Source organism: Setaria viridis, chromosome 5, assembly GCF_005286985.2.
Source record: "Setaria viridis chromosome 5, Setaria_viridis_v4.0, whole genome shotgun sequence".
Classification (NCBI taxonomy): Eukaryota; Viridiplantae; Streptophyta; class Magnoliopsida; order Poales; family Poaceae; genus Setaria; species Setaria viridis.
This window is the reverse complement of record NC_048267.2, coordinates 27,377,054-27,398,373: the sequence shown is the minus strand read 5'-3', so window position 1 is coordinate 27,398,373 and position 21,320 is coordinate 27,377,054. Positions and strand designations below refer to the sequence as shown.

Here is a 21,320-nt window from a genome sequence, read left to right as displayed (position 1 = left end):
TGGCTAGAGGTATAAGGGGCCCAGATCAGTTCAAGGCCCAGGCAACTTCCTTCTGGGCCCATAACCAAACAGACCATCAAGCCACTGCCCACCACACTGGCCAGTACAGCGGCCGCCCCCCATCTCGCAAGCGTCGCTACCGTCTTCCAAACCCCCGTCCCCATTCCCCCGGGTCCCAGGCCAAAACCCTACTCCGAGCGCCGCCATCGACGCCGGCGGCGAAGGCGGAGGACCCATGACGTACGGCCAGATCGAGCAGTACTTCAATTCCATGGAGGGACCGACCGCGCAGCAGCGCATCGATTGCATCGTCGCGTTCCTCATCTCCTTCCTCCCTCCGCCCTTAGTCCCCGCCCCCGAGGTCGCCGGCGACGACTCCGACGATGAGAGCTTCTCCCTCACCTCCTCCGACTCCGAGACCTCCGATGCCGGCGCGGACCTGGCCTCGTTCCACCCGGCGGCGCTCAGCGACGGTGAGGACCACATCAGCCGCCTCCCGGACGCGCTCCTCTCCAACATCATCTCCCGCCTCGCCACCCAGGAGGCCGCGCGCACCGTCGTCCTCTCCACGCGCTGGCGCGGCGTGTGGGCCGCGACCCCGCTCCTCATCGACGACGCCCACCTCGTCGGCGCCGACGGACTCAACGACATCCCCATCATGCGCGCCGTGTCGCGCTGCGTGGCCGCGCACCCCTGCCCCGTCAGCGGCGTCCGCGTCACCCGCGTCTCCTTCTACTCCCACGAGTACTCGCTCCGGCGCCTGGTTGCGGACCTCGCCGACAAGGACATCCAGGACCTCATCCTCTTCAACCGCCCGTGGCCGCTCAACATGCCGCTCCCCAAAGACATCCTCCGCTGCGCCTCCCTTGAGCGCCTCTACCTTGGCGTGTGGCAGTTCCCGAAGATAACCAGTGCACACCCACCCTTGTTCGACAAGCTCCGCGAGCTCGGCCTCTTCCACTGCATTGTCCGCGATGAAGAATTAACGCCCTGCTCGCACACTGCCCGAAGCTAGAGATACTCTCCATCGTGATGTCGTACGGCTCGCCGTCACGCCTCTGCATCGTGTCCCGCAGCCTCCAGGTCGCGGTGGATTGGAAATCCACTTTGCACGAGGTCGTCCTCCAAGATGCTCCCTGCCTTGAGCGGCTGATCTTACAGACCATGGAGACAAGGATGCCCATCAAGATAGTTGGCGCGCCCAGGCTGGAGGTTCTCGGGTTCCTCGACCTCAACGTACATGAGCTTGAGATTGGTGGCATTCCAATCAAGGTAACTGTGTCAATTGTGAGTTTTTGACTCAGTGTTCTGCACATGGCATTCATCACCTGATTTGTGACCACTAACCAGATTGTATAATACTGTGTTACCAAAAAATGGCAGGCCAGGATGAACATGAAGGACAGGGCCACAGTTCCAAGCTTGAAGATACTGGCTGTCACAGTTCACTTCGTACGCAACCAGGAGGCCAAGATGCTGCCCACCTTGCTTAAATGCTTTCCTCGCTTAAAGGCGCTGCATGTCCTGGTAATGGCTGAAGTCAAGTTACACCTATAGTTGTTGATTACAGTAACTCATCTCAATTCAGGATTAATTAATATATATACATATACCATCTCGTTCTAGGGTTAGAGCATGTACATGGTGCTTAGAGGAGGTGCTTAGCTAAAAAACGCGTTTTTTGCCACGTCATTTGCACTTGTGCTTAAACGGTGGATAAGATGCTTAAGTTTGGGCCGGTTTTGTTAATGTATGCTAATAAGGTGGTTGAGCCTATTTAAACACTCAGTTTAGATTGTAGGGATTAACTTTCATACGAGTGTTAAATGATGTAAAAACATTCTCTCTCTTTGAATATTCGCGTCTAATACAAGCATCTTGTATTGTATCTTAGCAGTACTTGATTTGTAATTTTCGGATTGAAATACTGCTGACACTGTTCTGCTCCATTTCAGGCTATTCCATCTGAGTCCGTTAGCAGTGACCATGACCTTGAGTTCTGGGAATCCCTGGGTTCTTGCGAGCGCCTTGAGTCACATCTGAAGACAGTCATGGTTCATGGGTGCCTGGTGCATAACAACGAGATTGGGTTCCTGCAGTACATTATCAGAGAGGGAAAGGCACTCAAGGCTGTTGGTGTTGATCCATCACCTAAGAACATGGTTGCGATTGATTTGGTCTTAGCTTCCTTTGGTGAGGGTGCAAGCAGTGATGACATTTTCCATGCCAGAGTTGATGGGCGCTTCATCTTCCAAAATGCCATTGATATGACATTGGACAACCCTTTCTGTGTGGATGACGTGCTAGTTTCGTGTTTCTGATGCTGCTGCTGGTGCTTTAATGTCACACTTTAAGAGATCTGTGGTGCTAATTGCTAAGTATTTTGTAATTTTATTCGAGTTATTCAGGAGGTCGTGGTGAATTCAGCACAGAGAGAAACTTGGACATGGATGTCATGTCTGAAAGCCAGTTTAATGCATACTATTATGTGGTGGTTTTATTGAAAGACAAATTAATATTCTGAGTTAGGCAAGTGCCTTTTCTGCATGTTGGTTTTGGCTTATATGTGCGTAATCTATCTGAAACTCCTATTTGTATGGATGCCATTTCCAGCAAGTTCTTTTGCTACTGGTTTGACCAATTAGCTAGTTCCTGAAAGTCATTGATACATCTGTTTATATACTTTACTAGTCTTCTATCATCAGTTTGGATGAAATCATGAAAGAATCAATTGAAACATCCGTTCTGAACCTTAATCTATGGAAGGTGCTGTTATTCTGCTATGTGTGAGAAATGTACATTTACTAGCCCAAATTGGAGAATCTTTTTTGTTCTGATGTGTTAAGTTTTCACCAGTCAGGTTCTGCTGGATTCTGTTGATCTGTTGGGTAGTTGCCACATGCCAGGGAAATGATAAAATCGTATCATATGGTTCGAATCTTCTTTTCTTTGCAACCAAACCATTCTATGATACCCCTTGTTCATGATTTGCAATTTTGAAGGAATTAGACATCTAATGTTATCTTCTCTATTAACATCATTTTACAACTTTGTGTATAAATTTTGAACATTTTCGTGCTTATGTTATAGGATTCCATCTCAAGTTTTTTTTTGGTATATGGTGTAATGATTATTGAGCATGCGGTGTACTGATTGTAGTCGATTCGATGCTCACTGGATGCTCTATTGCTTGATAACTCGGTAAGAACTGGGGTAGAAAACTGATTCATTTATTTCTTACCTGTCCAACAAAAATTTAGTTTTTAGAAGGTCATGATAACATGACCATTTCTAGAATGGATGGTCCCCTCACCCTAGTTTTAACTGCAGCCTTGTTGGTGTTTGTGGACATGGTGTACCGTAGCAGTTTATGTTTATTTTTACATTTGATCGATTTCTATACTATTGTATTAGCTCACCTGTTGAGATTGCTCGGAGACTTTGGTGGAACTATTGACAACCAGAAGCAGTAGGATCAGAGCATCAAGTTATTATTTTACTTGTTTCTTTGTATTTCATCTTCAAATTTCAGTTGGTTCTAAGCTTGAGCAATGCTTTAGAAGGAAAATAGTGACTGTTGGACCGCACGGTACACTTTATTCAGCAAGTTTGCTTGATAAACATTTGTAGACAGTACAAAGAGACTAAACCATGTATCATGTATGTGTTTGTTAGAAAAAGACGATGTGCGGTGGGATGTCTTAGCATTTGTTTTACATGGTTTTTTTTTATTTGAGACATTCTGAACTGCTCAGCTGCACTACTTTTATGCAGGGAAAAGATTGATATAAATTGTGCATCTGCCCTTTCATCAACTTCTATTTTCCATATGTTACCCTGCCTGTTCTCGTACAGTTAGGCATGTATGTGTTTGATGGGGTGAGATCTGCCTTTTGCACCTGAATGCCGCCTAAGGAGCTATTGTCTTTGCGGCTAACATTCTCATGATGATCTAACATAGCACTGCAAAGAGTGTTTTGAACGCTAGAGAAATGCACAGTAATACTTGGTGATTTGCTTATCTTCACAGCATCATTCTTTTAACCTTTTACCCCTCTCAATTTCCCCTCTATGTAAGCGCAGAGTATGTCGATCTTGCAACTCTGTTATGAGTACTCACGCCTATACGACATGCTGCGGCAGCTTGGAATGACACATCTGTGAAGCAGCATCAGGTATCATGTTATTTTCGTTGATACTTAATTCACATGCCACTCTGAATGTTTTTACACAGAGTAACCACAAAATGTACAAACCTGAAAGATAAGAAAGATATAAACACTTTGAGCAGATTGCAGTGCTCAGCTGCTGCGCGTGAGATGATACTATGTTTTTCTCGTTGAGTTTCCCATGCAGTAGACGCTACGTTTAACGAAAGCTAATTCACCATTCCAAATTTCCTCAGGCCAGCAGCCGGCCGATCGCGCTTGCAGAGGCCACGACGTAATGGCCGAAAGGAGCAGCGTGGCAGATTCACGAGCATTGCCGTTCCAGTTCTGCTGCCGTGACACGCCATTATGTATGCCAAGCTGCCAATGCAGCGAGAGTGCGAGACAGCAGCGTTCCTTGACGGAAAACTAGCAGCTTGAAGAATGACGATGCGAGCTTATCGAGTCAAACAGCAGTTCGGATTACAGTTCCAGCTGTACCTCGACTAAGCTCATGCCTACTATATTCTTCATAGGTTCCACGTAATGATAGCCAGGCTCAGCCACCTCCACGACACGATGGCCCCGCCGGAGCCGACGAACAAGATGGATGCAGAAGATCATGGATGCCGACGTTTTCCCGCAAGCACTTATGCCGACGCCCTCGACTTCAGCTTCTGCAATTATGCCCGCCAGTAACAATGCTGCTGGAATGCTAGAGATCATGGATGGACAGGCCGCCTGGTACCTGGGCACACCTGATGCAATGCAAGACGGCGGCTTTGGAGCAGAAGCAGATCAGGGCGACACGATCGAGGAGCTCCGTGAGCCAAGGAGGAGGAGGAGGAGGTCCGCAAGGAGAAGTGGTGGGCATTGCGATGATTGATCGTCCTGCTAAATACAGAGCGGCTTAGGGCTCGTGGAACTTTGATGAATTATTATTATTACAACATAATAACATCTCACGTGTACCTGAGGCCTGCAATCCTGAACAAAGCGTCCATACACTTCTTCTCTTACCAATCTGAACAAAGCACTCTCTGTACAACATACAAAGCAGGGAGTCTGCGTTTGAATAAGCTGATTTAAAGTGGAAATTGAGGTATTGTTATGCGGTATTTTTGCAGGCGTGAGTACTCACTCAGGGTGCGCTTGGGTGTTTTGGTGTGTCACCCCAATGTGCCAAAGGTAGCCTAGCCAAAATTTGGCACTTTTGACCAAACTTTGGTTGGATACCAAAACTTGAATTATGCCAAAGTTGGCAAAAATTTGTCCTGACTACTTGGTGGCAACATTGGTACCAGACTAAACATGCCCTCATAACACAGCGTAGGATCCACATCGGACCACAAAATTGAATGGGGAAAAGTAAAATAACGTTCAGAAGATAAACAAATGACCAGAATGAAAATGCTGCGCAAATACAACAGCTCCTAGACATTCAGGCACAAACTTATACGGTACTATCAGACTAATCTTCCGAAGAAATTCAATTCGACATCAATCATCATAATCATTGCAAAATGTAGACTGAGCTTCTGTTTTATAAATGTTAATATATGTCACAACATATTGCCAGATTTTATGGATTGAATTAACTTTGATCTCTACATCAATCATGCAACAAGATAATGACGGATCCACGTTTGACTTAGAAAGGGTGACAAGTATGTAATGTGGTGTGAGAAAAATAAACTTGTTTCAAAATTAGCCTAGGACAAATTCAACAAGAACAAGGTCACTTCCCATCACATTTCATAGTACAGCATGTCAACATCCATCCAACACGCAAAGCACAGGAAGGGAACATGTTGTAAATGTGTCGAATATTTATTTTATACTAAAGGGGTTACATAGACTTCATGTTGTAATTGGTAGTAGAGAGTAGAGTTGGTGGTAGACTTGTACCTGGCCTCTCTATAAAAGGAGAGGGCCAGGGCCACCCTTGTAACCAACACAACCACAAGAAAGAGAAGCACAGAGAGACAGGCTTGCGGGGGCGCCGTCCGGCTTGGCCGGTGTCGCTACGGTGGGGGGGGGGGGGTATGCATGCCTCGGAGATGTAGGCCTCGGCCGAACTCCGTTACCAAATCTCGTGTCTCTCGTGTGGCCGTGCTCTCTCTGGCCCCCCGTCCTATCGATTCAAAACAGAATCGCTTCCGCTTGTGCGCTTGATATCACGACAGAATATTTTGGAAGAAAGGCGGAGACATTAGGTTCGGGCCCATCATTCATATATAATGCATAGAATTGGATGTCTTTGCAAAGGCAAGGAATAGAATTCAACTTCCATAGGATGTCCAGAACTGAACATCAAAGTAACAATTATATTGGCTATTATGTTTATAGCTAGATTCATCATTCTATTAATTATTACAGTCGCACCACCATTCATAGTCCTGACAAACTCCAACTTCAGAACAGTAAACAAAAGAATTATAGAAATAACAGTACATGGAACTAAAGAAACGTTTTGCATTATATATTTATACCTGGAGCTTTGGAGTTGAAATTCTCGCAACCATCAATTGTGTTTTGAGTATAAACAGTTGATCTCAAACACTGAAATTTTAAAGACAAAGCAACATGATAAACTAAGATCTATGTTCTTTCTATATCAAATACTACCTCCGTCCTTAGATATATGATGTCTAGGACAATCAAATTAATTCAACCATATATTTGAGAACAGAAGGAATAACTGTTCAAACTTTGAAGAAACATAGATGGCAACAATCATGTGTGCAGACATTTTTGTACTTTGAACGAACGGAGACATTCTTGTACTTGGGAATACTGTGAGCATGTTCCGCTCTTCTCCCTCCACACTCCATTACAGAACCCACCGCTTCATTGCTGGAAGCCTATATTTTTCATTGTTACCTGACCTTGGCACTGTCAGAGAGAAAAACGCCAATTTAATTGGCAAAGCATAAAAGAAAGTAACACACGCCACCGAATTAATCAGGAAGTAATTAAAAGAGAACTTAGGAACAAAGCTACTATTTGTACGGCATGACCATATCAGCCCCTGCTACACCGTGCCAGCAATCCTATGTCAGGTCTCACCCTAATAAACTTGAGCGTGCCTAATTATACGAGAGCAGACAGGGTAACATGGAAATAGAATTTGATTAAAGACCAGACGTATAAGTGATATTTTCCCCTGCATTAAAGTAGTGCACCAGAGCAATGCAGTATATCAAATAGAAACATTAGATAAAACAAATTACTAAGAAATATCCCACCAAGCACCCTCTTCCCTTCAAACATAATGACTCTCTATGTGACTGTCTACAAATGTTCTCAGTGGATTCTTTCATTCAACCTCATGATGGAAGATTTGTGAAATATGTAAAAAAAATGTAATAATGCATTTCAGGAACTAGCTAATTGGTCAAATCAGTAGCAAAAGAGCTACCTGGAAATGGCATCCATGCAAATAACAGTTTCAAACAGATTATGCGCATATAATTACTTAGCAGGCAAACATGCCCAAACCAACATACAGAAAAGGTAATAATAATTTGTCTCTCAATAGAACCCCAAGACCACAACTCAGAATCATATGCATTAAACTGGCTTTCAGATTCAGACATCCATGTCTAAGTGTTCTCCATGATCAATTCTTTTCTTTAATGAACATTGAATCCACCACAACCTCCTAATAGGTAGAATAAAATTATAAATTCCTTAGCAATTAGCACCGCAGATCTATGAATATGGGATGATAAATCCGAACAAGGAGCATCAGAAACACGAAAGTACCACGTCGTCCACAGAGAAGGGGTATCCACTGACATATCGATTGCATTTTGAAAGATCCAGCCATTGATCTTGGCAAGGGAAATGTCAGTACTGCTTCCACCACCTGATGCTGCATTGTTCTTACCAAATTTAGCTGAGACCATGTCAATCGCCACCTTGTTATTAGGTGACGGAGCAAGGCACACGGCCTTGAGCGGCTTTCCCTCTCTGATAACATACTGCAGGAACCCAATCTCGTTGTTCTGCACCAGGCACCCATGAACCATGAGCGTCTTCAGATGCAACTCAAGGCACTCACAAGAACCCAGGGATTCCCAGAACTCAAGGTTATGGGTGCTGTTAACGGAGTCAGATGGAACAGGCTGAAATGGAACAGAAGATACGTTAGCAGCATTTCAATCTTGCAAAGCAAGTACTGCTAATCCTAGAATAAGCTCGTATAGTCGTATCTATTAATCAATCCCAAACTGCTATGGTGTGACTTGACTTCAACCATTACCAGGATATGCAGCGTCTCCAGGCAAGGGAAGCATTTGAGTAGGGTGGGCAGCATCTTGGCCTCCTGGTTGCATGCGAAACGAACTATGACTGCCAGTACCTTCAGGCTTGGAACCATGGCCCTGGCCCTCACAATCATTCCGGCCTGCCATTTAGGTAAACACAGCATATACAATCAGTCAGAGATCATGGAATGAATGCCATGTGCAGGATACAGGAGTCACAACACAGTTACCTTGATTGCAATGCCTCCAATCTCAAGCTCATGTAGGTTGAGGTCGAGGAACCCCAGCACCTGCAGCCTGGGCGCGCCAACAATCTTGATGGACCTCCTTGTGTCAATGGTCTGGAAGATCAGCCGCTCGAGGCAGGGAGCGTCGTGGACGACGACCTCGTCCAAGGTGGATTCCCAATCCGCCACAACTTGGAGGCTGCGGGACACAATGCGGAGGCGTGACGGCGAACCGAACGACATGACGATGGAGAGGATCTCCAGCTTCGGGCAGAGCGCGAGCATGGCATCAACTTCTTCATCGCGGACCATGCAGTGGAAGAGGCCGAGCTCGCGGAGTTTGTCGAACAGGCGGGTGTGCACTGTTGATCTTCGGGAATTGCCACACGCCAAGGTAGAGGCGCTCAAGGGAGGCGCAGCGGAGGATGTCTTCGGGGAGCGGCATGTTGAGCGGCCACGGGCGGTTGAAGAGGATGAGGTCCCGGACGTCCTTGTTGGCGAGGTCCGCAACCAGGCGCCGGAGAGAGTACTCGTGGGAGAAGGAGAGGCCGGTGAGGCGCACGCCGCGGACGGGGCCGGGGTGCGCGGCCACGCAGCGCGACACGGCGCGCACGATGGGGATGTCGTGGGGCCCGTATGCACCGACGAGGTGGGCGTCGTCGATGAGGAGCGGGGTCGTGGCCCACACGCCGCGCCAGCGCGGGGAGAGGACGACGGTGCGCTCGGCCTCCTGGGTGGCGAGGCGGGAGATGATGTTGGAGAGGAGCGCGTCCGGGAGGCGGCTGATGTGGTCCTCACCGTCGCCGAGCGCCACCGGGTGGAACGCGGCCGGGTCCGCGCCGGCATCGGAGGCCTCGGAGTCGGAGGAGGTGAGGGAGAAGCTCTCATCGTCGGAGTCGTCGCCCACGACCTCGGGGGCGGGGACTAAGGGCGGAGGGAGGAAGGAGATGAGGAACGCGACGATGCAATCGATGCGCTGCTGCGCAGTCAGGCCCTCCAACGAGTTCAAGAAGTGCTCGATCTGGCCGTACGTCGTCGGACCTTCTTCGTCGCCGGCGGCCTCCATAGCGGCGGTCGGGGTGGAGGGTTTTTGGCCCTGGAGAAATGGTGGGGTTTTGAGACGGTAGCAGATCAGATCTCGCTTGCGGTTGCGGAGAGGACGACGAGTGGCGGCATGACGGGCCCTGGAGAAAACCTGGGCCAGCTTCTTGCACCAAGAAACTAAGAATTAGATATTTGCAGAATAGAAAGAAAAGGTTGTTTGGTAAAGAAGTATTGACTCATACTCCTTATTTCTCTATGGAATGACTATGTAACAATCGAGTAAAATCTAGGATGCTGTCAGTACATTTTTACACCAACAGGGTGAAGCCACGTAGCAATGGGCAGTAGAGAAAGATCGAGTGACAAGAAACAAAAAAATCAATCGGATTCGACACATCACCAGACGTGGAAAAATTGACTGAAAACAGGTAACAGAATCACCCGAATAAAATAGCAGATCCCCTCATTTACATGCATCATAGGGAAATGAAAAGAGCCGTTGCCCGATTTACCTACCGTCCGGTCTACTGCTGAACTAAGAGCAACTCCAAAAAACCCCTCAAAACGTCCTGAAAATATGTTTAGGGAGAAAAATGGAAAATTGCCGCTCCAACAGCCCCTTCCTCGTCGAAAAAATACGAAGACTCTAATTCTGACTTCCTTGTGACGCATTTTTACGGGCAGCGTCTCTCCTCCAATCACCCGTAGGCAATCCTTCCCGCGCGATTCATCCTTTTCCACGGAGGAACTCGTCTCATTTTGCCTGCTCGCGCCAGTTCATGGGAGGCGGCAAGGTCTGTGGTAGCGGTGGTGAGAGGGATGCAAATGCAGCTGCCACGGTCAACTGATCCCGTCCGGCGGAGGCAAGTACAACACGGCGGCGGGAAGATGCCCCAGGTGTTGTCCTTTGTTAGCGAGGGGAGAAGCTAAAGGCCGGTGCTACCCTCAGTCTAGGCACGTACCTTATCGGAGCGAGTTCAGGGTCGGATGTGAGCCTGCGCAGGACGGGCGGCGAGGCAATCAGCGGCGAGGCGTGCGGTTGAGCAACCCCAAGCCAAAGCGAAGGAGCCGCGAGATCGATTCGGCACGGCGGTGGGATCGGAGCTGTGTGGAGATAGACGGTGCGGTGGCGGAGTCGTAGTAGCGGAGATGAGTGTGCGGAGGTGAGGTCGAAACATCTCCTGTGCGGAGAAGCCACAGCGCAACTGAGCAATGGCAGATGAGCAGCAATTGCGGCGCACTGTGGCGGTGGTGGAGCAACGGCACCAGCGGTGGCAGAGATGCCATATCGCGTGGATAGCAACGGTGGCATACGAAAAAGATAAAGGAAGGGAGCGGATAAGAAAGAAAGAATGGTTGTGAATAAAAAAAGAGAGAGAACAAAATGAAAGAAGATAAAATTTGGCTGACTTTGAGTCCACGTGTGCTGATGCGATAAGTTTTAAAATATTGGAGAGTTTATTATTAGGGATCTACTGCGGGATGACATGATTTGGGGGAAAAAATTTAGTAGAGCTCCAAATATATAGTTTTAGGGAAGAATTTTTTAGGAGATTCTTAGAGTTGCCCTATGATCTCCCTGTTTATCTCCCGCAGCCAGTTCAACATTGGGCTGACCGGTGGGCAGGTCCCAGTGCCATTCGTCGACCAGCGCGTCAACCAAACTAGAAAAAGTAAATAGAGCCATTATAACAGAAAAGGTTAAAATAATATTATCTCTTGTTCAAGAAAGAAAAATCTATATTTTTCAATCCCCGCACGCGTACTCACCTTATAGATACATGCACGTAAGCCCTACCCTATGAGCATGGCACATCAATGTCGACATGCTTGTTGCTCACACCGAAAGTGTAGTTTCGTTATTCCTAAATTAAATCCAGAAAAAATATGACCACCCATGCTAAACCAAGGTGGATATGTTCTAACATAAAGAATCTAATCAATTAAGCTACGCTTGGTCCACAAAGACAAATTAATATCACAAGAACATAATGTTAATTTCATCTGAGGTAAAAAAGAGATTATACCCTTTAATTTGATCTTTTTTACTATCAAAACACAATACAAAAATTCATCATTAGCAATAATGTATTTGACTCACATACACACATTTGGGCTTACAAAACAATACATAATCTTCCATTAGAGCCAAAGATATTACCCCAAACATAAAAAGAAAATACAACAAGGTAAAAAAATAGAAATATGAAATGTATTATTTTTACAACTACAAGAGATATGAATTTGGCATGGTTACAAACTGCATCCTAATAAGACACCTAAATATTTTTTGATCAAATAGAAAAATTGTTCTAGGAATATAGGCAATAGGGAAGATGTTCCAAATAAGGATACAATATTCTAACCCAAATTCTGGCGGTAGCCGTGCATCTGAGTTTTGATGAGTTTCAGGATGATGCAACCTGGCTGACCAAGAGAAGCGCCATGCCTCCATGGGAAACTTGGCGGTCCGTGGCGGATGCAAAACTAAAAAATCATATATGTGCATAAATGGACGGAAACAAAAAAAAATAAAGGACAAAACATAACAACAATCAGCCTATAAACCAACCATATAGGAAAAAAGAAAAATAAAAGAAACATACATTTCACCTCTACAAAAAGCGACTTTAGGAAAGTCCACGGATGATTCAAACAAAACAAGAACAATAAGATGTTCCCATTGCATTTCACCTCACAAATATCTTGGACTTACAAAATAATACAAATTCTTCAATTTTATTTGATCTGAGCCAAAGAGAATACACCCTACATAAAAATGCAAAAAATTAAAAAAAGATATTACACTTAACATAGAATATTGACAAAGAATACTCAGACCAATATTTCAAAATACAAAAAATGGAACAGACAAATATATTACATCTTGACCACTTCCTTGGTCCAAGCCATGAAGTAAGCCCAGCTGGCTCTTTTTACTATCATCTGGACGAGGCCCAACTTGCAGCCGATCCAACTCCATCTTGATTCAGTACAACTACTTCACCAGCAGGCCTGCCAGCTCGCTTTTGTGCGAACCAGGCCAACCTGCAAGTCCCGGCCCGATCCACACGCAAAAAACAGCAAGTCAGCATTGCTAATGGACCGCGAAACAACACCAACGCTGTGGTCCAGCGGAGCCAAAACAAAAAATCGATTGATAGGAGAAAACGAATTTTATAGTGATAGTTAGGAACACCCGTTTCTCTATACTATTCCAATTGGTCCAATCTTCTCCCCTAATAAGATTTGTGTTTTTATTTCTTTGCATGCAAGTTGTTTTTCAACTTCAAAATTTGTGAAGTGATAAAGTATGTGACTCTTATATTATAAAATATAGTTTATTAAATAAACGTTAAAATAATCATGAAACACTAAAATGCATTTTTCTAACATAATCATGATTTCGTATGCCACCCTACAAAAATTGAGCTTGAAATCCAACCTGTACATGGAGAAAAACAAAAAAAGGCAAATATTATTAAGTGATAAAACATCAGCTTGTACATGGGGAAATAAGAAAGGTAAATCTCATTAAAGAATAGGTTGGATTAATTGAAATACTTTGGGGGAGTAAATCAAGCAAAAGTTTTATTAACGGGCTAAGCAAACAAAGCGGATTGTTCGGGGTAGTAAATATGCTTCTTCAACATAACTAATAGCTGGTCCAAGGAGTCATTCATGTGCTTTATTCCTCCTAATAAAAATAGTGCTATTAGTTCTAGTTCGAAATCTTGGTGCATTCCATTTTGCAAACTAAACATCATTCTACATTTCTACTGCATGACCAAGTTCATCTTACCTGCCAGCCCTGATGAGCTTAACAAGCAACTCTAAGAGGAAAAGAGAGCATGAAACAGAAATCAGGTAGACAGGGTATGCGCATTTCATCTCCGGATTGGGTAGAAGAAATACGAGTACCTTGCCATCATGACCATTCATCCAAGAAGGGACGGAACAAAAGGTGGTTTTACTGCTACTCGGGAGAAGCCAATCTAATAGTGTACTAGGCGGAAACGCACTAGTAGAAAATCCCAACTGGAGTGGGAATTTCTAAATTCCATTGCTAGGCTCGTAGTACGACGAAGAGCTGAAAAAAAGACATCATAAAGCAACGGCACGAAATATATTGACAGCCAATTTTGTGGCGACCTACTTGTCGGGGAAAATACTTAGAGGGTTTCGTGACCCGACCACCTACGTCGTAAGAATTTTCTTTATATTTTCCTTTTTTTTCCATTAATCTATCCCTTTACCCAAGTGAAAATAACTCTTCCTCACTTGATCTTTTACCGTACGATTCGAGATCGAACCGGCCTCCTCCTTTATCTTCTCCACCGGTCACCCCACCTTATCCGCTCGCTTCCACCCGACACCACCTGCTGCCTCCTTCCCGCTGCCTCACCAACGCCGGAGCGGCCCCCCTCCCACCGCACCCCTCCCTCCTCCGCCCCCACCGTCCGCCGCTACCCTCTCCGGCAACTAGCGCCGTCGGAGACACCGCCACCGCCGCCGTAGGCTACATCACCCCCGCCCCGACACCGCCCAACCGCCTTCCACCACCGCCTGGCTAGCGGTGCCCCCGCCGCTGTACCTCACCGCCCCCGCGACCGCCACCTTCGCCGAGCCGACCTCCGCGGCCGACCCTCCCTCTAAGGCCACCGGTGAGTTCCCAACCCCGAAACTCTAATCCCGAAAACTTCAAAACCCTAACCCCCGAACCTCCTAATCTCGCCGGAGCTCAAATTCCGGTGAGAAAAAAATCTAGTGAGAGATGGTCATATTTCACGTGGATGAGATACAACTTTTGCCTCTTTTTTTCCCCACTTCGATGGTTTATATTTCAGGACACTGGACACCCCTAGCAGTAGAATTCGCTCGTCCAGCACCAGATTGGTTCCAGCAGCTGATTGATCCCAACGGAATCGCACGGTGACGGTGCTGAGTTTGAAGCGGCGGTGCGCCGACACGAGTCACCCGAGTACACATGGCTGGACAAACGTGTCCACACCAGCGGGTCGTCGTCGCCAAACGGCCAAAGCCAGCAGCATCCGCCCGCCTGGCCCCCCTCCGCTGCGCCTGCGCGGCGCCGAAACATTTATTCCGTATTCCGTACCGCCTCGAGGCGCGCAGCGTGTCACGGCCTGCCCGCCGAGACATCCCCAGGAGATGCGCCTCATTAATCACTAGTGCTCCATTAATCAACAGCCCTGGGCCGTCTCCTGCTGCTAATCTTCTAATCTCCACCCTGTGTGTTCCCCCCGCTCCCTTCTTATACACCGCCAGCGGCCTGTGGCCACACTCCAGACTCCACTAAAGCAAGCCATGGCGCCTCACGCGGCGCTGCTCCTCCTCCTGCTCGCCGCTTCCAATGCCGCCGCGCTCGCCAAGACCGTGGAGTACCACAGCTTCGTGGCCACCCCGCTCTCGCCCCACCCGTACACCGCCCCGGCTGTGACCGGCGCAGACGACGAGGACGTCTTCGGCGGCAGTCTCGCCGCAGCGGAGGATGCCGCCGCGGTGCGCTTCCGCGTGGTCCACCGCGACGCGTTCGCGGTGAACGCCACCGCGGCCGAGCTGCTCAAGCACCGGCTGCGGCGGGACAAGCGGAGGGCGGCGCGGATCTCGAAGGAGGCCGCCGGTGGCGCGGCAGCCAACGGGACAAGCCGCGGCGGCGGGGTCGCGGCGCCGGTGGTGTCCGGGCTCGCGGAGGGGAGCGGCGAGTACTTCACCAAGATCGGCGTGGGCACCCCCGCCACGCCGGCGCTGATGGTACTGGACACCGGCAGCGACGTGGTGTGGCTGCAGTGCGCCCCGTGCCGCCGGTGCTACGACCAGTCGGGCCCGGTGTTCGACCCGCGGCGCTCCAGCTCGTACGGCGCCGTCGACTGCGCCGCGCCGCTGTGCCGCAGGCTGGACTCGGGCGGCTGCGACCTGCGCCGCCGCGCGTGCATGTACCAGGTGGCCTACGGCGACGGGTCCGTGACGGCGGGCGACTTCGCCACCGAGACGCTCACCTTCGCGGGGGGCGCCCGCGTGGCGCGCGTGGCGCTCGGGTGCGGCCACGACAACGAGGGCCTGTTCGTCGCCGCCGCAGGGCTCCTGGGCCTCGGCCGCGGCAGCCTGTCGTTCCCGACCCAGATCTCCCGCCGCTACGGCCGGAGCTTCTCCTACTGCCTCGTCGACCGCACCTCCTCGGCGTCGTCGGCGTCGTCCGGCAACCAGGCAGGCTCCCGCTCCTCCACCGTCACCTTCGGCCCGGGCGCCGTTGGCCCCTCCGCGTCGGCGTCCTTCACCCCGATGGTCCGCAACCCGCGCATGGAGACCTTCTACTACGTGCAGCTCGTGGGCATCAGCGTGGGCGGCGCGCGCGTCCCGGGCGTCGCCGAGTCCGACCTCCGCCTCGACCCCTCCACGGGCCGCGGCGGCGTCATCGTGGACTCGGGCACCTCCGTGACCCGCCTCGCCCGGCCCGCCTACTCCGCGCTCCGCGACGCGTTCCGCGGCGCGGCGGCGGGGCTCCGCCTCTCCCCCAGCGGGTTCTCGCTCTTCGACACGTGCTACGACCTGGGCGGGCGCAAGGTGGTGAAGGTCCCCACGGTGTCGATGCACTTCGCGGGCGGCGCAGAGGCGGCCCTGCCCCCCGAGAACTACCTGATCCCCGTGGATTCCAAGGGCACCTTCTGCTTCGCGTTCGCGGGCACCGACGGCGGCGTGTCCATCATCGGCAACATCCAGCAGCAGGGGTTCCGCGTGGTGTTCGACGGCGACGGCCAGCGCGTCGGGTTCGCGCCCAAGGGCTGCTGAGCTTGCTGAGGGCGAGGAGCAACGCGCCGCGCCGTAGGAGCAGCAGGAGCGGCGCGGTTAGTTAATTAGTGGGTGATTAGCGGGTAAAAAGAAGCGAGCCGCCTTGTTAGTCATAATTAACGGAGGATGTCAGTGAGTGTGAGCTTTGGATGCTGTTAAAAGAAAAGAAAAAGCAAGCGCTGGGCAGTGCGCGGGGTTTGTCTCTCTTGACAGTGTTGGAGTAGTAGCTTTGGTGCGCGAGAGGATATCAGGATAAGGCGGTTGGGTTGGTCGACGAAGGCTGTAAAAGGCCCTGTAAAAGTGCTTGGGTTAAGATAAGAAAAGTGTGCTTATGAGACTGGCCCTCTAGACTGCTTTGCGAGTACTTTGTCGTTGCAACGGCTGTAAAAGTGTTTTGAGTAGTAACCTAAAAATGTTGGCTTTGCGCTGGCGTTTGCTGTTAAAAGTCGAGCAAAGAAACCAACGCGGGTGCAGGAGCGAGGAGCGAGGGTGCAGATGCACAACAAGTGCAGTGCATAAACAGGCACAGCTCGTCTCGTATCGTCACTTGGAAGTTTTCTAACGGTCCAGTGAGGTGAAGATGATACTTTTGTCAGTGGAGGGAGGGGTCACGCAGCAGCCCTGGATGTGGGGCCCAGCCGCCTGTCTTGCCCCCACAGGCCACACCCGTCTCCCGTTCTTTGTCGTGGTCACGGCCGGCTTGCGTGAGAGACGGGGAGTCTCCGGCTCGAAAACCGGACGGCTTGCTTACCCCGGCGAGGCCCGAGGGAGGAGCGGGACGTTGGTGGGCGCCGGAGGGAGTGGAAGAACGTTGGCGCGGTGCCCTGCTTTGGCCATCGCTTTACCGTACGGCCCGGCATCCTCGGAGGCCGTGCCGCTCAGGCTCCGCTTGTCGTTGTCCGGCGGTAGTAGTGCAGACTGCAGAGCCCGCCGCCTGCCACCTACCCACAATTCCTTCACTTTACGCAGTTTGTACTACTGCCGTAAAAGATCAACTGGTGCCACGCGACCGTGCAGGCTCTCCCTGTCCTGGTACATTTGATTTGCCGCATCTAGGCCCGGCATCTGCGTAACCACGACGCGTAATTCGCAGGTGTGCTCGCACAAAACTGGGCACTGGCCGTAAGCCCAATTTGAAGAGCAGCGGCCAATTTGAAGAGCAGCGACGAGACGCCAGGCTTCCCTATCCTAGCAGCTGTGAACGGCCGGCGTCATCAGTTGAGCAGGGCTATTCCTATTGGAAATTTTACTCTCGCGGTTTAAAAAAATAACGTGTCATCGAAAGTTATTTGAGTTGATGAATGAAACAATACAAGTTTTAACAGGTTCATAGTTTTGGAAACAGTGCATACGTAGTTTCATCTTGATAAAACTACTTCACTCTCTCACTTCATAATTATCTTACCATGTCATCATATATGCTGATGTGTCCCGTATTTAATGTATATGAAATCTCTATGAAACTCCCACTGGACTAGCCTAAGGCTATTCCTAATGGTGAGTTTCATGAGGTTTCATTCTCATTAATTATTATGCTATATAGGATTTTTTGTGACATGACATGAAATTAAGGGCCTGTTTGGTTTGAGTTGCTTATGCATAAGCAACTTAAAAATAAGTAAATAAGTTGCTTATGAACCAATCACTCTTTGCTTATAAGTTGCTTATGCATAAGCAAATAAGCAACTCTTGGGTTGCTTATGGTTGCTTATGGGGCACTTTACACCTCCTACCCTCATTCTCTCTCCTCTCTCCCCTTTCTCTCTCCTCTCTCCCGTCACCACTCTGGCGCCGCTTCCGCCTGCCGCCGCTGCTGCGCCGGCCGCCGCCGCTGCTGCGCCGGCCGCCGCCGCTGCTGCGCCGGCCACCGCCGCTCCCGCCCGCCCGCCGCCCGCTCGCCGTCCGCCTCCGCGCCGCCCGCTCGCCGTCCGCCTCCGCGCCGCCCACCGCTGCTCCCGCCCGCCGCTCGCGCCCCGCCGCCGCCGCCGGCCGCTGCCCGCTTCTTCTGGCGCCAAGGACTAGGAGCTTGGTAATTATTAGGGGTAAAGAGAAACGGGATGACAGGGGCAAATATGTCAATAGCAATCAGATAAGCAACCCAAACCAAACACCTAGAGCTAAAAATAAGCAACTACAATAAGCAACTTTAAGTTGCTTATAATAAGCAATTGAAACCAAACAGACCTAAAGAAGAAAGAGGGAACCAGTTTTATCTGGATGAAATCAATTGCACATGAATACCAACTATACCAATTGTTCATAAGTCATGAAATTAAATACTATTTTGATCCTATAAAATCACACTTATATGGCTGTCTTGGAAACATCACAACTATTAGGATTAGCCTGATCATCGCTGTGGGCTGTGGCTACGAAAGCAGACAGCGAGGTGTGCCGGGTGACGGTGGCGTGCTCCCCGGTTCCGGCAGCGAACCCCGCCCGCTTTCGCGCGCCCTGTCCGTGTCTGCCCGCGGCGTTGCGCTTGCGCCTGCCCGGCTGCCCCGCTGCGTGACCCGCCACGCCATTCATAACGCCCGGGACGTCACGCGGTGCCCCCTCCCTCCTCCGGCGCAAGCGCAACCGCCTGCGCACTGCACAGGCCCGCGGGCTGGCTCCTCCACCACATGCCACTGCACGTCTGCGCTGCTGGGCGCTGCACCGATCGGCTGCGGCACCGCACCGGCCGGCATTGATTGGGGTGGTGAATGCACGGTGCCGGTGATAAAAGTAAGAGCAGAGGCCCCTGCGCCGCGCGATGGCATCTCCTCGCATGCGAACGCACATGATGAGCCACATGACAGAGATAGACGCGGCGTAGGCGCGGAGCAGGCACTAGCGCGGCGATGGAGTGCTCCGCCGCTCAGATTATACATCTCTCCCGTTCCATCATTATCCACACCGTGCAGGTAGAGCATCCGTAGTACACGTGGCAGGCGGCATTGACGGATGTCGCGCGGTGGGTCAACGATCGAACGGGGCCAAATGATGGACGGTTGATTAAACAAATCATGGTGGCGTAGAGGCCACATGACATGAGTGATCTCGCGGCGACGCCGCGTGTGAACGCCGCGACGGCACGGAGGGCAAGGACATCGCGTCCAACGTGAGCATGTGGGGGTTGGGTACTTGTATATCTCGCGTGCCAGGGAACTGGAGAAGCTCAGCTATTCCTGCCAGTGTCACGACGGGGATTATTCACAGCAGTCTCAGGCTCTCAGCACAGCAGATGTCCCTGGCGCTCTGCATATGTGGTGTCCAACGCGTACGGCCATCCGCTGCGTGGAACGCCTCGCCGACCAAATGCATCCGCCGGTGCGCACGCCGTCCGCGACTCTCAGTTCTTATTGGAAATCTAGGCTTGGCCGCGCCGCGCTTGGTACCGGACGGATCGATCGATCGCCCTGTCCCGGGGCCACGAATTGTCCGCTCGCCCGTGACTGGCTGCTCAACGCAAGGCGCACATGCCCCGCGCGCGCGGACGTACGTGCCGGATGCCTCCGCCGCACTAGCTGTTTCCCATCCCGATCCTATTTACGAAGAAGACACAACACGAGGCAACATTACTCGTCGCAAGCGAGCGCAACGTAGGGCGCGTTTGGATTTCTTGACGAGGCTTGCCTCGCCTGGCTGGTCAAGGAGAGCCAACTGAGCTCTGAGTTTGGATCGCTTGCCAGCTGCATCGGTGTCCGTGAAAGCAAGATTTTCCCTTGCTTACTCGGGCGAGCCGTATCACCTCTCCGCCGCTGGCAAGACCAGGCGAGGCCAGCTAGCAAACAAGCCAAACACGCACACGCCCGTAACCTTTGTCACATTGGTATTTTAAATGATGAGGTTGTCCCAATTCAGATTGCGCTGCAAGAGTTTGTTGCCATGTTCAATAGGCTCCTACTAATGGATGCGGATGTTGCTTTGAATGAGATGTTCAACCTCAACGACGACGAGATCAAGGCGATGGACAATGCTCTAATCAGCATGGTACTAGATGCGATAGTATATGAATCTGTTTGAGGTGAGTCTCTATCTGGTGACGGATGTGACAGTCCAGCGACAGCCAACAATGATATTGAGTTGTGGAGTTTTCAAGGACTGAGTGGTGCTCAATATTTAAAATATTAGCTTGATATTTAGGATGTGTTGAGTGGTGTGATGTGTTTATTAAGATGCTTGATATTGTGTTGTTGTTTTTTCCATTTTATTGTATTGCTCATGCTATCGTCTTTTCAATACCATCAGCAGCTCTCGTTCGTTTTAAAAAAATAGCCGGGGGTTCGAGCGCACCGCACCGGTGCGAGACATCCAAAATGCTGCTGGAATGGATAGAAAACAAAAAAAGGTTTCACAAGACAGGGCGGCATCGCTTTGTAGGCATGCATGAGGAATTGACGGCGCGATGGGATTTGTCACGTAATCCCACCCTATGCGGACAAGCTGACAAGCACAAGCTCGGTGCCAGTGCCGTCGTCTCGGGCTCTCGGCCCTCTCGGTCTCTCGGATGTTACCCCAACCGTGTAACAGCGGCCACTCAGACTGCGTGCCAAATCCGATAGTTTGCAGATGTGCCCATGTGGCCGTGTGTCCCACCTTGCATCGCTTAACCTGCCTGACCACTACCCAGTGAGGGTGAGGCCAGTTGCGTTCGGCCTTTGAGATGAGCCGTGGCACTAGCTTCCTTTTCTCTTATTAAGCGCGAGATTGAGCCGTACGCAGGGAGCTTCAGTCATCTCCACGAGTCATACAGTAGGACGAGAAGAGGTGCACTACAAAGTTGAGGAACGTCCGTGCTCACCGCCACCGAGCTTTAACGGCCAAAGGCCATTCAAACA

At 50.2% G+C, this 21,320-nt stretch overlaps 1 protein-coding gene, 1 non-coding gene and 1 pseudogene across 2 annotated transcripts; 2 read left to right on the top strand and 1 right to left on the bottom strand.

Moving 5' to 3' along the window:
* Positions 1-230: 230 nt before the first annotated feature.
* Positions 231-2,321, top strand: LOC117856379 (F-box/FBD/LRR-repeat protein At1g13570-like; annotated as a pseudogene).
* A 5,244-nt stretch (positions 2,322-7,565) lies between these two features.
* LOC117856378 (F-box/LRR-repeat protein At5g02910) lies at positions 7,566-9,712 on the bottom strand. Its single transcript, XR_011898271.1, has 4 exons — positions 8,650-9,712; positions 8,416-8,559; positions 7,950-8,278; positions 7,566-7,569 (listed from the first exon to the last, which is right to left on the bottom strand). It is a non-coding gene; the product is annotated as an F-box/LRR-repeat protein At5g02910 (transcript).
* A 5,174-nt stretch (positions 9,713-14,886) lies between these two features.
* LOC117854523 (aspartyl protease family protein 2) lies at positions 14,887-16,845 on the top strand. The gene has a single exon (XM_034736743.2). The coding sequence runs from the start codon at positions 15,016-15,018 to the stop codon at positions 16,495-16,497; it is 1,482 nt and encodes a 493-aa protein (XP_034592634.1). The 5' UTR covers positions 14,887-15,015; the 3' UTR covers positions 16,498-16,845.
* The last annotated feature ends 4,475 nt before the right edge of the window (positions 16,846-21,320 follow it).